The sequence below is a fragment of the Pectinophora gossypiella genome, chromosome 6, assembly GCF_024362695.1.
Source record: "Pectinophora gossypiella chromosome 6, ilPecGoss1.1, whole genome shotgun sequence".
Lineage (NCBI taxonomy): Eukaryota > Metazoa > Arthropoda > Insecta > Lepidoptera > Gelechiidae > Pectinophora > Pectinophora gossypiella.
The window spans coordinates 3027582-3042094 of NC_065409.1; the positions used below are offsets into that span (position 1 = coordinate 3027582).

A 14513-nucleotide genomic window follows, 5' to 3' on the forward strand; every position below is an offset into this window, starting at 1 on the left:
TTGCTCCCGAGATAGTTGCTATTTACATACTGAACATTGAAACACAGGCAATAGATCACATCTTAAAGAAATGCGTATAATTTTAACACTTCTAATAATATAAATTGTAAAATGGACGTACAACCATTACAACATTGAATTAAGAAAATACTTTTTATATAATTTCTACCGTTTCGTAACATTACAAACAGTCGCTTAACTAACTTAACAATACAGATTTGAAATTATCATTAAAAAAATGTTTTATAACTAAAACTGAAATCATGTACTAAAAAGTAAAATTATGGTACAGTTCGTCTTTTGATATCTATCGTTAGTTTCAACGGCGGTTGATACCTTATAGACATACCTAAGTTAACAAAAGTAAAATAACACTTTATCTGAGGTTAATAATAAAAGGTACTTCATTTGATACCTATCTATTAAGGCGATCGTGGCTTTAAAAACATGTTTTCATACATACACATAGGCTAGTTTACACAAGACCATCGCAGAGCTGTCACCATAATCCTAATATTGATCTCATGGAAACTACTTAAACAAAAAGAATGTTGAGAAGTAGATATTTGAGATTTTTCATTAATATCGTTGTATATTTTTTAAACAATTGAACTTATTACTCAAAGGTGGGGGCTTATACTAGACCAAACTACCTTAATTTAACTTGTACATATATAAAGTGTGGTGTTTCGTCGATTATACTCTGCTTCTCATTCGAATGTTATTTTCGTGATGTCTTCGTTTAGGCGTACCTGCAATATCAGAAAATTCAGTCAATATTTTTATTCACTTTTCTAGTCCCAAAATAATTAAGCAATTTTTCCTTTTTGTCTATCCCTTCCTAATATTGTTGAAAAGAAATAATTACAAGAGTCATCATGCATCAGACTTATTTACTAATAAATAATAAAAACACTGGTACCATAGAAATGATAAATACAACAACAAAAACAAAATTAATCAGTTATTATGCCATTCAATTTGAATGTAAATCGATATGTTTGATTTACAGCACTACTGTACATTTTTTTTTGTTCCGATATTTCATGCGTTAGTATTTTTATTTACAAGAAAATGACTTACCTAAATGTCTGTACATGCTATGACTTTACTAGATTTACAAAAACATGGTGTTTATATGAATTATTATTTGTTTACCGGTCGACATGACATGAATATGAAAATGAACACACGTTAAAAGTTTTCCGTAATTTGTTTTAACATTGTGAGATATTTTTTAACTCTATAAATGTACACAAAAATCAAATAAACTAACTATAAAGAAAGTGCAAGAAAACAACATTTGTTACACACTCCCTTTATTGGCATAAATAGCAAACTTTTAGTAGTAACAGGTGCTATATTTAGATAAACTACTCGTATTGTATAACAAAATAAAATGCCTTCAACTAACGAATGAGCATTCGTTCCGTTTTGGCACAAATTTTGATCGTATTAACTTTTTGTCAGGCGTCTCCCTACGTCTTAGTTTTTTTAAAGGCAACTACATTCTTTGTGCTTTTAAATTTTATAACATTATTAAAATATAATTGAGAAGTACTTTTGAAAAATACGATTACAAATCAAGAATATTTAGATTCATATATTAAAAAATGTGACATCAAAAAGTTACATAAGACTTATTTAATATAATTTCTACAAGAATAATTTTAAGTAATTCATATATACCTTATCACAATTAAAGACATTTATATCAAAATATGAGATTCATATACTGTAGAATGTAGTTATTAATTTCGATAGGTAGTGTTAAATACAATAGTAGACATCTAAACACTCAAGTTAGAATACACAATAAATACAAATAATTAACATACATTCATATTTAATATTAAGAGACACGAATATGTTTTTGTTGCAAATTGAGCCGAGTTTTTGTTTTAATATCACATTAGGGCGTTTTCATTATACTACTATACAAATAGTTCTTCGAACGACCACTTCGGCTTCGCGCTCCATCCTAAGGGGGAAATATCGGGAGTCTCATATCCCTATTTTAAACGCGGTAAGAACCCGTTATTATGTTTTTTAATTATGATAATTACCGCGTTAACTTAAAAGAATGTAAAATGTCAAGTGTCATAGTACTCGGAATGTGTCAAGAAAATTTACAACAAAAACAATTCGTATATCCCACTGACATCCTATAAGCAAATAGACTCACATTCCCTAAGGTTTTTCTAAACAAAGCATCCGAACCGTTAAGTTATGTAGAGAGAGCATCTATGCTGTTCTGGGAGCAAAAAAAAACATAGAAAACGTTCAGCTGCTTATCTTCCCGGGCATGTCGTAAAAACCGACAAAGGGATTGTGTCCTCTAACATGATGGACTAATGTTATGGGCGATAGGCTGATCCCTTATCACCATAAGGTTCATCATATCCAGCTTACGACATCGTATCAACAGTGGCTGTAAGTTGTCTTTGATTACTTGTGGCTCTGCCCACCCCATTAGGGATTACGGGCGTGAGTTTATGTATGTGTGTATGTGTATGTATGTAGAGAGAATTACGTTCCCTTAAATTAAGATGCTACGGTTGTTCAGATAACGTGCAATATTGATTGTACAGTGGTGCTAATTCCTATAGACGCCATCTAATTTTATTTTAAGTTATACCTGTCATTTTCTTATTCGCTGAAAAAGAAAGGGACGGATAATCGACAGGCATAAAATTTATGGAACACATGTCAATTTTAAGCAAAAATCTAACCAACCAACCAAACCATCCAACAACCATCTAAAAATTTTACATCGGCCAATAACCCGACAGAATAAAGTAGACAGCACTTCAAGCGGATTGCATACCAGCGAGATGCCTATTTTATTCGCCCGGGTTATTCATTCGTTTTAAAACTTAACTTGTTGACTATCATCCGTCCCTTTCCTTTTCGGCGGATAAGAAAATGACGGGTATAACTTAAAATAAAATTAGGACGTGTCTGCAGGAATCGGGGCCAGTGTCGTTACACGCCGTAACTTTTTACAGAGATTGGTCGTCTATTTGTTATACGAGGTCTGTGGTATCCCCTACATCATTACATCAATTCCATATTCGAATTTTAAGGCTATTCATTTCATCTACATATCACCACATTACCTTTTTTTAGTACCTTTAGTCAACAACGAAATAACTAAAATTATTTTGTTACTTTGGGTTTTTTGCCAAAAGCTACTGGATAAACATTTGTCGTATTCAAAAATCGTATTCAATAGGCAAAAATGAATGTATAGCGTAGTCTTTGCCTGGACATAATTAAAATAAAAAATAAAGGCGACTTTATAGTCGGAAAAAAATACTAATCATTTCCCCTATTCCCAGCAGTCTTACCAGTTGAACTACTGGGAATTTCCTTCCCAAAAGACTTACTAAATAGTAAGACTTCGCTTTTCCCAGTAGTTCAACTGGTAAGACTACTCGGTAAGACTACTGGGAATAGGGGATTTATTTTTAAATCTGCGGCTTCAGTTTTACATTGGGTATTATAAAATCTTTTTTATTCTTGATTTCGTTGTTGACTGTTGCTAACCCGAATATTGTTAATAAGATAAATAACTTAATAACTATGTTAGCCGCGCGAACGTGTTATGTAAGCTTCACCCAGACATAAGCATTTATCACTAATACATACTGAATGTAAGCAGACGATGTATGCTTTATATAGTGCCATAGAATACATACATACCGGTTTCTTTTTTACTTTGACAGCTATAAAAGGGACGTACTAGCTTAGCAAGGTCGCAACGATTACGACAATCATCATCTCCCTAGCATTATCCCGTTTTTCACACGGTCCGCCTACCTACCTAACCTGAAGATTTGACAGGTCCGGTTTTTTACAGAAGCGACTGCGCGAAGGGACAACCAACCCAGTACAGGTTAGGTCACATACCTCTGAAAATGCATTTCTCGGGAATGTGGGTTTCCTCACGATGTTTTCCTTCACCACTGAGCACATGATCTTCTTCTAAAACTGCCATGTCCTATCGGGCGTCGGTGACCACCGCAAAGTCTTCCCTATTCTGAGCCAGCATATGATAATCTTTTTAAAAGCGCTTTAGAGGTTTTCACTTTATAGTGAATTTAGTTCCATTTTAATCTGATTCGCATAAGCGAATCTTAGAACTAAATTCGGAAATATACTCGCTGCCGTAGCTGTATCTATAATTAATCTTATGGTATAACAATTCGTTCGAATAATGGACGTGCGAATTTACTTAGTAAATTTGTTTTAAAAGTTACCCACGCGAAGTTTCGGGCTTTTGATAGCAAATAAAATACTTAAAAAAATATTATTATCATTAAAATGACCTTTATATGTTTTGTTGGTAACAGGATACGCAAATAATTTTATCTTTTTATAGCATTGTCGTTTTCAATGCCATATCATATCATGTCTGCTAATTGCCATAACTCTTGTGTAAAATATTATTATCAAAACGTTTGCTATATTTATTATTAGTATGCATACAAAATGTAATGGAATTCAAACCTCACTTGATATTTCAGTAACTGAATAATCTTCGATCAATCGTTTCGCGAATATTTTTTTTAAAGTTATAATGCAGGACTTTCCAAGCTTCGTTCTTCAAAAAAATATATAGATGGCGCTGTAGAAATTTGCCTTCGTTTAAACTTCTAATTTCATCTTTTATCTTTGCTTTTAGGTATAAATGATGACCCTTGTAATACACCCAGGCATTACACAACTTCCACTCATTATTATTCTGATCAAAACAAAGAGAAGCAATGTAGGTTGCATCATAATTCTATACACATCAGATCCAAATATCGAGCAACAATTATTTTTATATATGCCTCAGCGTTGTTTTTTTTTTTAATAATTATGTAACCGAACAATGAGAAAATAGATAATTATTACGTTAAATCTGGTCGACGCCGCCATCTATAATTTTTGGCGAACTTAGCCTGGAAAGTGTCTCATTAACTTAGTCACACGAGTATGCCTTTTATAATGTCTAAAGTTAATCAATATGATTGAAAATGTAACGTTTTCAATCATATATGATTCTGCTTTTAAAAGACCAAAAAAAATATATTTTTTTGTTTTTTTATGAAAATTGTCGTATCAAGCGAAGTCGAAGCGCCACAGACCCACAAAAATAAATATTCAGCCATGCAGTGGACGTAGCCCGCTCAAAGGCAAAGAACCAAAAAATATGTGTTCATAGGTACCAGTTTTAATGTACAAAATATTAGTAGCGAGACCTTCTGTCCATGTTTCTTATGGAATTGGCGAGGCACAGCGCGAACAGGGCTCCGACCACCTGAAATGTGGAAAAAAGACATAAAAAACATTTAACATTTGATGACGTAATGATTGTCATACTATTTTAAAATTGCATAGTTGGTTGTCACCTTCTCGAAGTATCCTTCTTAAGGTATTACTGAACTGGTAGCATAAAACATGGAACGCATTCAGCTGTTTGTTTTCTCGCGCATGTCGTTAATACCGACAGGATCTATCACAGGATTTCGTATCAGAAGTGGCTGCGAATTACGTATCAATCTACCTTCCTCCGGTGCGTTGAGAAGTGCGGGTGAGTTTATGTATGCGCGAGGGCCGCAAAAGTTGGCTAATCTGTCGCCGCAATGGAAGTCGATATCCTCCCATGTATCAACTAACCTTCAGAAAACGCCCTGAGCCGATGTTCACACCGGCCAGGCATGTCTTAAATTGTGCACCGGATGAGAGCCCTCAACGCACCCCATATGTCCGACCACGTAGTGCCAAATCACGTCAAAAAACCTCACCTCAATACAAGCGACGCCAATAGCGACGCCAGCGATGGTCTTGTTCCACTTCTGGTAGAGGTCAGCGGTCTTCTGCGCGCAGCCCACATTGTTGGCGCTGGCGAGGCTGCACGTGCCTCCGAGCACGTTGTCCACCACGCTGGAGCCGTGCGTGCAGCAGGACGGCGGAAGGTTCACAATGTTGAAGCCGTAGTCGCTCGGACCGTTCTTGCCGCAGCATTCCAGCTAGAAATTACAGGGGATTCTCAGTTTAGCACAAGGGTTCCTAAAGTGTGCGCCGCGGCGCGCGGCGCCCTGGTGCGCCGCAGAAAGTAAGGACCACAAATATTCGCGGGTACCTATTTGAGCGCTCGCATCGGTAAATAATATAGCGTCGTGTCACTGTTTTTCGACCGTGATTTTACATTTAGGTACCTACCATCGTCGCGCGGGTTTTCCTAACTCTCTCAAAGTAACCTAACCTAACAACTTAGCTAGAGCAGGGCCGTTACAAAATACTAAGCTTGTAACTGCGCCGCAGGTTGAAAAAGATTGGGGACCCCTGAGGACATCAAGTGGAATTTTCCATCGCAAAAGTATGGAATTGAAAATAATTAAAAAACAAAACTAAAAACTCATGAATTTTGCGACGGAAAATTCCACTTGATATTAACTCAGAATCATGGTCTGAATCATCCCCCTCAGTATTCGTTACGGTATCACTAACACCCTGTATGTTACCTGTTGCTGGATGTTGTTGAAGAGTCCATCAGCGGCCTTGCGTTCGGCGTCGCTAGGGGCCTGGCGCTGGTCGAAGATGCCATTGACCGATTTCACCAACGCGTCTTGAATGGTGTCGGCGTATGTGAACATCAGTACCGCCAGGATGACTTGCACAATGATGATCACCAGCAGGAAAATCGCGTACTGTTGGAGAAAACGGAATTTGTTAACTTCTTCTATCGTGTGGGTTGTGAGGTGGATAACCAACTTCATCAACCCTGGTGTCAGGGTTATTATTGATTTGTTAGCTTAATTAACCTTAAAAACACTAACTTAAATTACTTTTTTTAACTTTATATGCTTTTTTGCACCCTGAGCGGAGACGGATCGTCACGCATTGGGTGCCTCATGACGGGTACAGGCGTCGAGGTAGACATCGAAAGAAATGGCGTGTCGACTTGGATGCTAGCCGAAGGGACTGGCCGGAGTACGCACAGGACCGAGAAAAATGGAAAGACGAAGGGGAGGCCTTTGCCCAGCAGTGGGATCTTGTAGGCTAGATTAGACTAGATGCTTTCTTTTAATAGACGGTAATACGGTTAACCAGCTTTCACGTTGGTCTAACAGAAAGCTCGTTGGGATGTGGGTACTTAGTTCATCTTGCGATTGATGTACCTCTGAGTCTATTTGGGATATAGTCGTCAGCTTATTTTATGGGTTACATATATAATTTTATTTTAATATCGCTCCCTTACTAGTAATCAGTAACGTTAAACTCGGGACAATCCCTAGTAATATTATGAATGCGAATGTAACTCTGTCTGTCTTTAAGCTTTCACGCCAAAACTCCTAAACCGATTTTAATGTCGGTACAGAAATAGATTAGACTTTAGGAAAGAACGTAGGATAGTTTTTATATTATTTAATGGTGGAATAATCATGTCGCGCGCGATAACCTAAATCCACACAGACCGAGACACAGGCGGTAAGCAATAATTATTAATAATTATAAAATTTAATAATAGAACTAGGGGTCTTATTAGCAAAAAAAAATATGAGTTTTAAAAAGAGCATTGGCCTCGCAAATCTTGGTACAAACATGAAGGAACATAAAACAATTAATTAAATTGAAGTCGTGAGTGCTTTTCTCGTTTTTCTTAAATGTTTTTTTTTTCTTTAAAAAAAATACTTTTTTTTTCACATTTAACTACTTATAAACAATGAAAACAATGTACATTGCTTAAATGTTATACACGCACTATGATCCGTAACTAAAGAAAATTAAGTGCCTATTGAATTCAGTACAATCAAAAAATACATAATATTACTTCTATAGTAGTACAAATAAAATTAAAAACGAAGTCTGCACGAGGTAGCTTCTACAATAACCGAATCGATATTGGAATTCAATTTTATTGTTGACATTTATACTATCGATTTTAACACGGACTGTTTAAATAACAGAATTTTCTGAAAAAACTATGAAAGTAGGTATACGATCGAACATAATTAAATTACCTATAACATTCTTGTCGGTAATACCGATAAACTTGACAAGAAGGGAATTAATTGCTACTTCTTCTTCTATCGTATGGGTTGTGAGGCGGAGTACCAACCTCATCAACCCTGGTGTCAGGGTTACTATTGAGCCGCCTAAGGCCCCTGACATGGCTCATGTATCGACTACTACTTAAAACTGATGTCAATTTCTTCGGTTTGGGTAAGCGAACCGGGATAATTAGTAAAAGATAAGCACAGGAAACGTTTATATCTATCTACACTGCGCTAGACGACACCTCCGAGCGAGCGAGACAAAATCAAAGCGGTCTCTCTCTTACTCCTTAGCGGCTGATTAAAGAGCTTACTACAGTTTCCCCTCAGAAATGTTGTCTTAAATTTTGTACCGGGTGAGAGCCCTCAGCGCTCCCCATTTGTCCAGTCAAGTAGTTAATGCCATCCGCGGCAAGTCTACAAAAAGTCACGTCAAAAAAATAGATTATTACAGTACCCGGTCCAACGGACCTGATGCGTCAGGTGCAGGTATAAAATGTATGGTGAAATCGTGGTCTCCTGATCCAGATCGGGTCCATTGAATTGCCCCAGAGGCGGTGAAGTGGGGTCAGTGCCCGATGCAATTTGGTGCGGGGCAGGGAGTTACCCTTCTGTACGTCGTTCGTTATTCTAAGACGACATTAGGCAGTATTCATTTGAACAACTAAAAGTTAGGAGTCAGAGTAGTGATAGGTATCTTGGAGTGCCTTTTATCAGAGCCTACGAGCTGAGAATCATATTTGACTGCTTTCATTCCCAACTTTTTCTTCGTCGTTCCCTCACTTCTGAGGATCGCGACCACAGGTTATGGTTTTCCACTATGGTTTCCCAACAGCACTACTAAATATGATTTTTTCTTTCAGTTCTACACAGTCTTGATCGATGGGGCAGCCATAACATAAAAAATTGATTGTTAAAAGCCCCTAAATAAAAAAAACACTACAGTAAAGTATAAAAAAGGAAAGACCGAAATAGGCCATCCAAATAGTCCCGTTTCATTCAGGGATTCTTAAGAAAAGCGAGGGACAAAGTTGAATAATGTATCTAGCATCCATTGTACATTAACTTTCAAACGTCCGTAAAGGAGAAACTCACAGTTTCGCGCAGGAAGCGAACGAATTGGTTTCACAAACACGTTTGCGGAGCGTGAGGTGCGCGCGAGTCGGATGAAAGCGTTTTGAGAGTCGTATCCAATGATGTGCCGTTCCCGAGAATATTCCCATTTAGAGATTGTTCCCGGTAAAAAAAGGAGCAAAAGTTATGTAAAATGACGTAAGGCAGTTTTAAAAAGTAAAGGAGGAGTCTTTGGTGCGATGACGGTCGGGTGACCGTGAGAGGATTTTGTTTTAATATAAGGTGTGTGTACAATAAAAGGAGTAAAGACATTTAAAATATCCCGTGTTACTTCCATATTCCACAATTTTGAAGTAAGTGTAGTGTATTACCTAACCTTTAGGCAGATAAAGGCCCCGATTCCTGCAGACACATTATTTAAGTTATGCCGATTCTTATCCGCCGAATAGGAAAGGGATGGATAATTGACAACCGTTAATTTTAAAATGAATGAACAACCCGGGCGAATAAAATAGACATCTCGCTGGTATGCAATCCGTCTGTCGTGTGTCAACTTAATTCTGTCGGGTTATCGGCGAATATAAAAAATTGGGAGGGTTTTTAACATTCCTGCCTAAAATTGACGTGTGTTCCATAAATTTTATGCCTATCGATTACCCATCCCTTTCCTTTTCGGCGGATAAGAAAATGACAGGTATAAGTTAAAATAAAATTAGATAGTGTCTACAGGAATGAGCACCAAAATCAAAGTACAAGAAAGAACACTTTGAAAAAGAAATTACCCAGTGTCCTTTGTCTGAGTTTTTACAACAGGAATATTCCCACTTTAGGAGCTCGGTGGCGCAGCGGTAAACGCGCTTGGTCTGCGATTGTTGAAGTTAAGCAACTTTCGCAAAGGCCGGTCACAGGATGGGTGACCACAAAAAAAAAGTTTTCATCTCGAGCTGCTCCGTGCTTCGGAAGGCACGTTAAGCCGTTGGTCTCGGCTGCATTAGCAGTCGTTAATAACCATCAATCCGCACTGGGCCCGCGTGGTGGTTTAAGGCCCGATTTCCCTATCCATCCATAGGGAAGGCCCGTGCAGTAGTGACAAGAGTTTACTCCTAGAACTACAGTTTATTATAAAAATTGTCATTCTATGTGTGTGAGAACATATAACGCCATTCCGTCCTATATTAAAGAGCTACCCCATCTAAAGTTTAGATCCCAACTCAAAAAGTGGTTAAAGGGGAGCAGTTTTATAGCATAAGTGAGTTTTTCAGTTTATAAATAGGTTTTTTTTCTTTTCTTTTCTTTCTTTTTTTTATATAGATAAGTGTTTTTGTAATATTTTTTAGTAGTTATTATTGTATGTCACAACATGACTAAATGTGCTGAGCGCTATAAGCTTTATTTCCATCGATATACTTACCACATTTATGACAATAAATTTCATTTCATTTCATTTCATTTCATGGGCTGGTGATGATGAGGAACATTCCCGGGCACGACACATCACTGGTCGTGTTTGGCTTTTGTCGTGCTAACAATTGGACTTCCACGAACGAATTCCATAGTAACACAGCTTCTAAACCTGTTATCGAGCCCCTCCTAAAGTTTTAAATGTTCATTTTATTGTTTATCTTAGCCTTTGTGTGTTCTATTGAAATGTTTTGTGTTCAACCTTGAAGTTTTTGTTGTCGTCATTATCAATGAGCCAACTAATGATCAAGTTGGCGAGCAACTTTTTGCAGAAGTCGATCCGTCGTATGGGCACTTATCTGATCAAAAAAAAATCAATAGTAAACCAGTGTACAAGGCTTGCGTCTGTTTTAACGACGAACTGCGTCGTATTGATCAAGCGCATATTTTGCTCCATTGATTCTTTTTAATTCCATTTCATTCCATTGAAACTTTTTTTTAATAACATAGGCTCGCGTTTGACCACAATCTCGTAGAGTCTAGGGTAGATCACGCTTACGTATCAAATGCCTATTCACTCTAGCCTTGAAAACTCCCAGATTATAACGATTTATTTTTTCATAGAATTGGGAAATAAGTACAAATCGAAGCAAATTTAATGGAATTTTGTCTTTGCTTACTCCGGTGGAAAATAGGCGTGAGTTTATGTATTTATGGAAAATAAGTAAAGATTTACTTTTTTGACGTGAGTAATTGTAAATTTGCCTCCGAGCTTGACCGGACATGTGAATAGGGCTAACGGCAGAACATTTACAATGCATTATTAGAACCTTTAACTAATCACAGAGGATGTATGAAACACATATTACGACGCCTCTAACCAGCCTATGTGTTAGTGAAGATTTATGAGCTCGAGTCTTCTAAATTGGTTTAATGACTACCGATTTGTGTCACCAGCCGGGACCGCTTTACCCTCCTACGCGTAGTGAACAACGAAAATATTTCCAGTCCTTTTCTTCAATGCGTGTTCAGTCAGAGCCGAGGTAAAATTGCTTTTCTATTTTCAAATGTCCCTTGGCAATAAAAAAAAATGTTTTCCGAAAACAAACGAATACTGATTTCCATGTTCCATGTTCATCGATTATTAGATTTATATTGTATCAGAATTTGAATTCAGAACTAGGTACTTTATTGATGTATTCTTCACTGTTGACGCGGGATACTAGACTTTTTTTATAAGTATATCAATTTAATGCAACCACACCCCGGACACTTCATACAAACTCGTTTTACACAGACACCACACATTGGCGTTATCGTACACGCGCATCTGTGTGTGTGACGTCTAACGCCATGCGATTCAAGTCTAAACTATGTTCGAGGGGGGGGGGGGGGTGAGGTAAACCTAGCTCAGACGCTGGTGGACAGCGGAGAGTTTGCCGTTCAATACGTAGTATTATTCCTTATTCTATGATGCAACCTTATCTTCTGTGGTTCGTTCTTTGGAGCCGCTCAGTCTCTACGTCCCACCTATGTCACAAATCATTTATATTTGTGGACAATTATGTGCAATGTGTTTGAAATAATCCTATCAAATTCACAGCATTACCCAGGCCCACTTCCTTTGATATACTTTAGGGTACTATTTTAGTACACATTTATCTTAAAGGCCTGAAGTCTGAACTAAAGCAGAGATGTAATTAAGAATTACTACTAAAGACTGCTAAAAGGTTTTTGTACCCTATGACATTCTGTTTTATTTTATTTATCTCAGGTTAGCAGCTCCATACGCTAAATAACTTAACATATAAATACGTATAAAATAGGTAATTAAATACACATTTGTCAAAAGCTTACGACTTTCGGTGAGGGTACATAGTTCATCTTGCGATGGATGGACTGACTGCGCCATTTGGGATAGTCGTGAGTCGTAAGCTAATGATCAAAAAAGTATTCAAGTTTAACATACCGTGACAACCATGCAATGGCTTTCCCTGATAGCTCCGCAGCAGCCAAAGAACGCGATGACGAACATGATGGAGCCGATGATGATGAACAGCCAGGGAGCCACGGACAGGTGACCTTGCTTCTGCAGTTCCGAGGTGATCACCGTCCATTTGAGCAACACGGCCACGCCGATACCGACCACCAGGAGGCCGAACAACTGAGGAAGAAACGGACATGTTTAGTACGAAATTTGAAGTATACATAAGGTTAAAGGGCTTGCGGAGGCTATATGGGTTGTGCTCTATTCCGCGAGGCGCGACATATACTACGCGTTTCGACAAATAAGACGCGGCGATTGCTGTCTTACGGCTATTGGTCGACCCGAAACTGTTCAGAAGCCGCGAACTTTCATCATATAGCCTATCTCCTAGCAGTACTTATCAAATATACTTTATTGCATACAAATGGGCAGCCTTATTGCTCTGAAGCAATTTCTGAAGTTATCTGCCGAATAAATTCTGGAAATCGGATAGAAACGAAGTGAAAAGAAACCAATCTCTATAAACAATGTTAAAATCTTAGATCGATTGATCGATTTCCTGTTGCGATTCAAATGAAGCAGTCAATGACATCGACCGACTGCAAAAAGCTCGAAAATATTTTTAAATAACATGGCAGCTGTCAGTTATTAAATAAGCACACATCTTAGCTATAAATACTAAACCCATTCAAATTTTAAACATGGAACAAATGTATCCAGCCCATTAAATGACGAAAATAAAAACAAATTAAAAACCTAAAGATCAGAAGGGTTCTAACCACTAGACATTCAACATTTCCGGAGCAGAAATAAACCGCAAGCGAAATTGGTGTCAACAGGTTGTTTCTATTCTTGTTTCAACTACTTGTTTACCTCGTCTATTGGCGCTTTCAGCTGAAAGACTGCTAAATGGTAAAAGGATACTCAAATTGGATATACACGAATTCGGTTGAATAAACAAAGTCTACGGGGAAAACGAGAAACATATTTTTATGGTTAGTACGGTCACGAGTACTAATATGTATACACTTTGAAACCATGTCACATTAACTTTTTTGACGAATTAAACCGTAAGTCTCATTAAATGTTAAATATGATAGTGCGACAGGGTTCTAAAGTGTGTACTGTACATGATATTGCTCATGACTGTACGTTGTCGTTTCATCAGTCAGGAGCAATGGCGGCTCAATAATAACCCTAACTAAAATAAATCGTGAATAACCAGGAAAACTTATTCTTTATAGAAATCTAATCTCTGTTGTGGTAACTATTGTGTTTAAAAAACGAGTAATATTGTTCGGTAAAACCCAAAAGAGCAACTGTTTTTTGCTGCATAATTTACTTTATACCTATCCGATTAGGTAATTCGGTTGTGAGTGTGTATACCTATATCAAAACAAGTTTTTTATAATATATAATAATATAAAATACGTAGGTTATGAAGAAGTAAGCTCTTGGTCTTCCCCTTCCTCTCTTTCCTTGTAGCTTCCCTTCTATGATGTTTTTAATCAATTCGTCATGTCCAAGAAGAACTTACATGGAACAGATTAAAAAGAAGGCGAACGTCGTGTCTTATAAGATGAAGGAATTGGTCTTTGATAGACAAGAATGGAGAATGCTACACCGACAAGAACGTGGCTCTTTTTGTGATGATGATGAAGAAGTAGTTCTTAACCCTCGATTCTTAATTCATCAAACGAGTTTTAAAAAGACGCACATTTCAAAAGAGAAGCCAGGTGCCGACACGACCTATTCTTAGCTTTACAACGTTTAAAATGTCTCTAGTGTTACTAACGAAACTTATGTTGCGTGACATTCATTTACACCTCGCTTTCGTTGTTACTTAGTAACATAAATGCCAGTCACTGTATAAAGGGGCTATTAGTCGACCCTTGCTTTGGTTTATCTATCTCGTTCCCGCCTTACAGACATTGCTCGCTTAATAAGGAAATGGAGGTAAGTACTCGTTTACGACGGAGCGATGCAGACCGCAGTGAAACGGA

At 37.5% G+C, this 14513-nt stretch overlaps 1 protein-coding gene across 2 annotated transcripts in view; it reads right to left on the bottom strand.

The window, feature by feature from the left end:
- Nucleotides 1-612: 612 nt before the first annotated feature.
- Nucleotides 613-14513, bottom strand: part of LOC126367372 (CD63 antigen-like) — a 35259-nt gene continuing 21358 nt past the window's right edge. The window contains exons 2-6 of one of the 2 annotated variants that reach the window (XM_050010875.1): nucleotides 12493-12687; nucleotides 6516-6701; nucleotides 5796-6020; nucleotides 5250-5308; nucleotides 613-752 (exon numbers count right to left, since the gene is read on the bottom strand). In XM_050010875.1, coding sequence (XP_049866832.1) covers nucleotides 743-752; nucleotides 5250-5308; nucleotides 5796-6020; nucleotides 6516-6701; nucleotides 12493-12687 — 675 coding nt within the window. In that variant the 3' untranslated portion in view covers nucleotides 613-742. Of the gene's footprint in view, nucleotides 753-5212; nucleotides 5309-5795; nucleotides 6021-6515; nucleotides 6702-12492; nucleotides 12688-14513 lie in introns of both variants that reach the window. The other variant, XM_050010874.1, reaches the window with a different exon arrangement.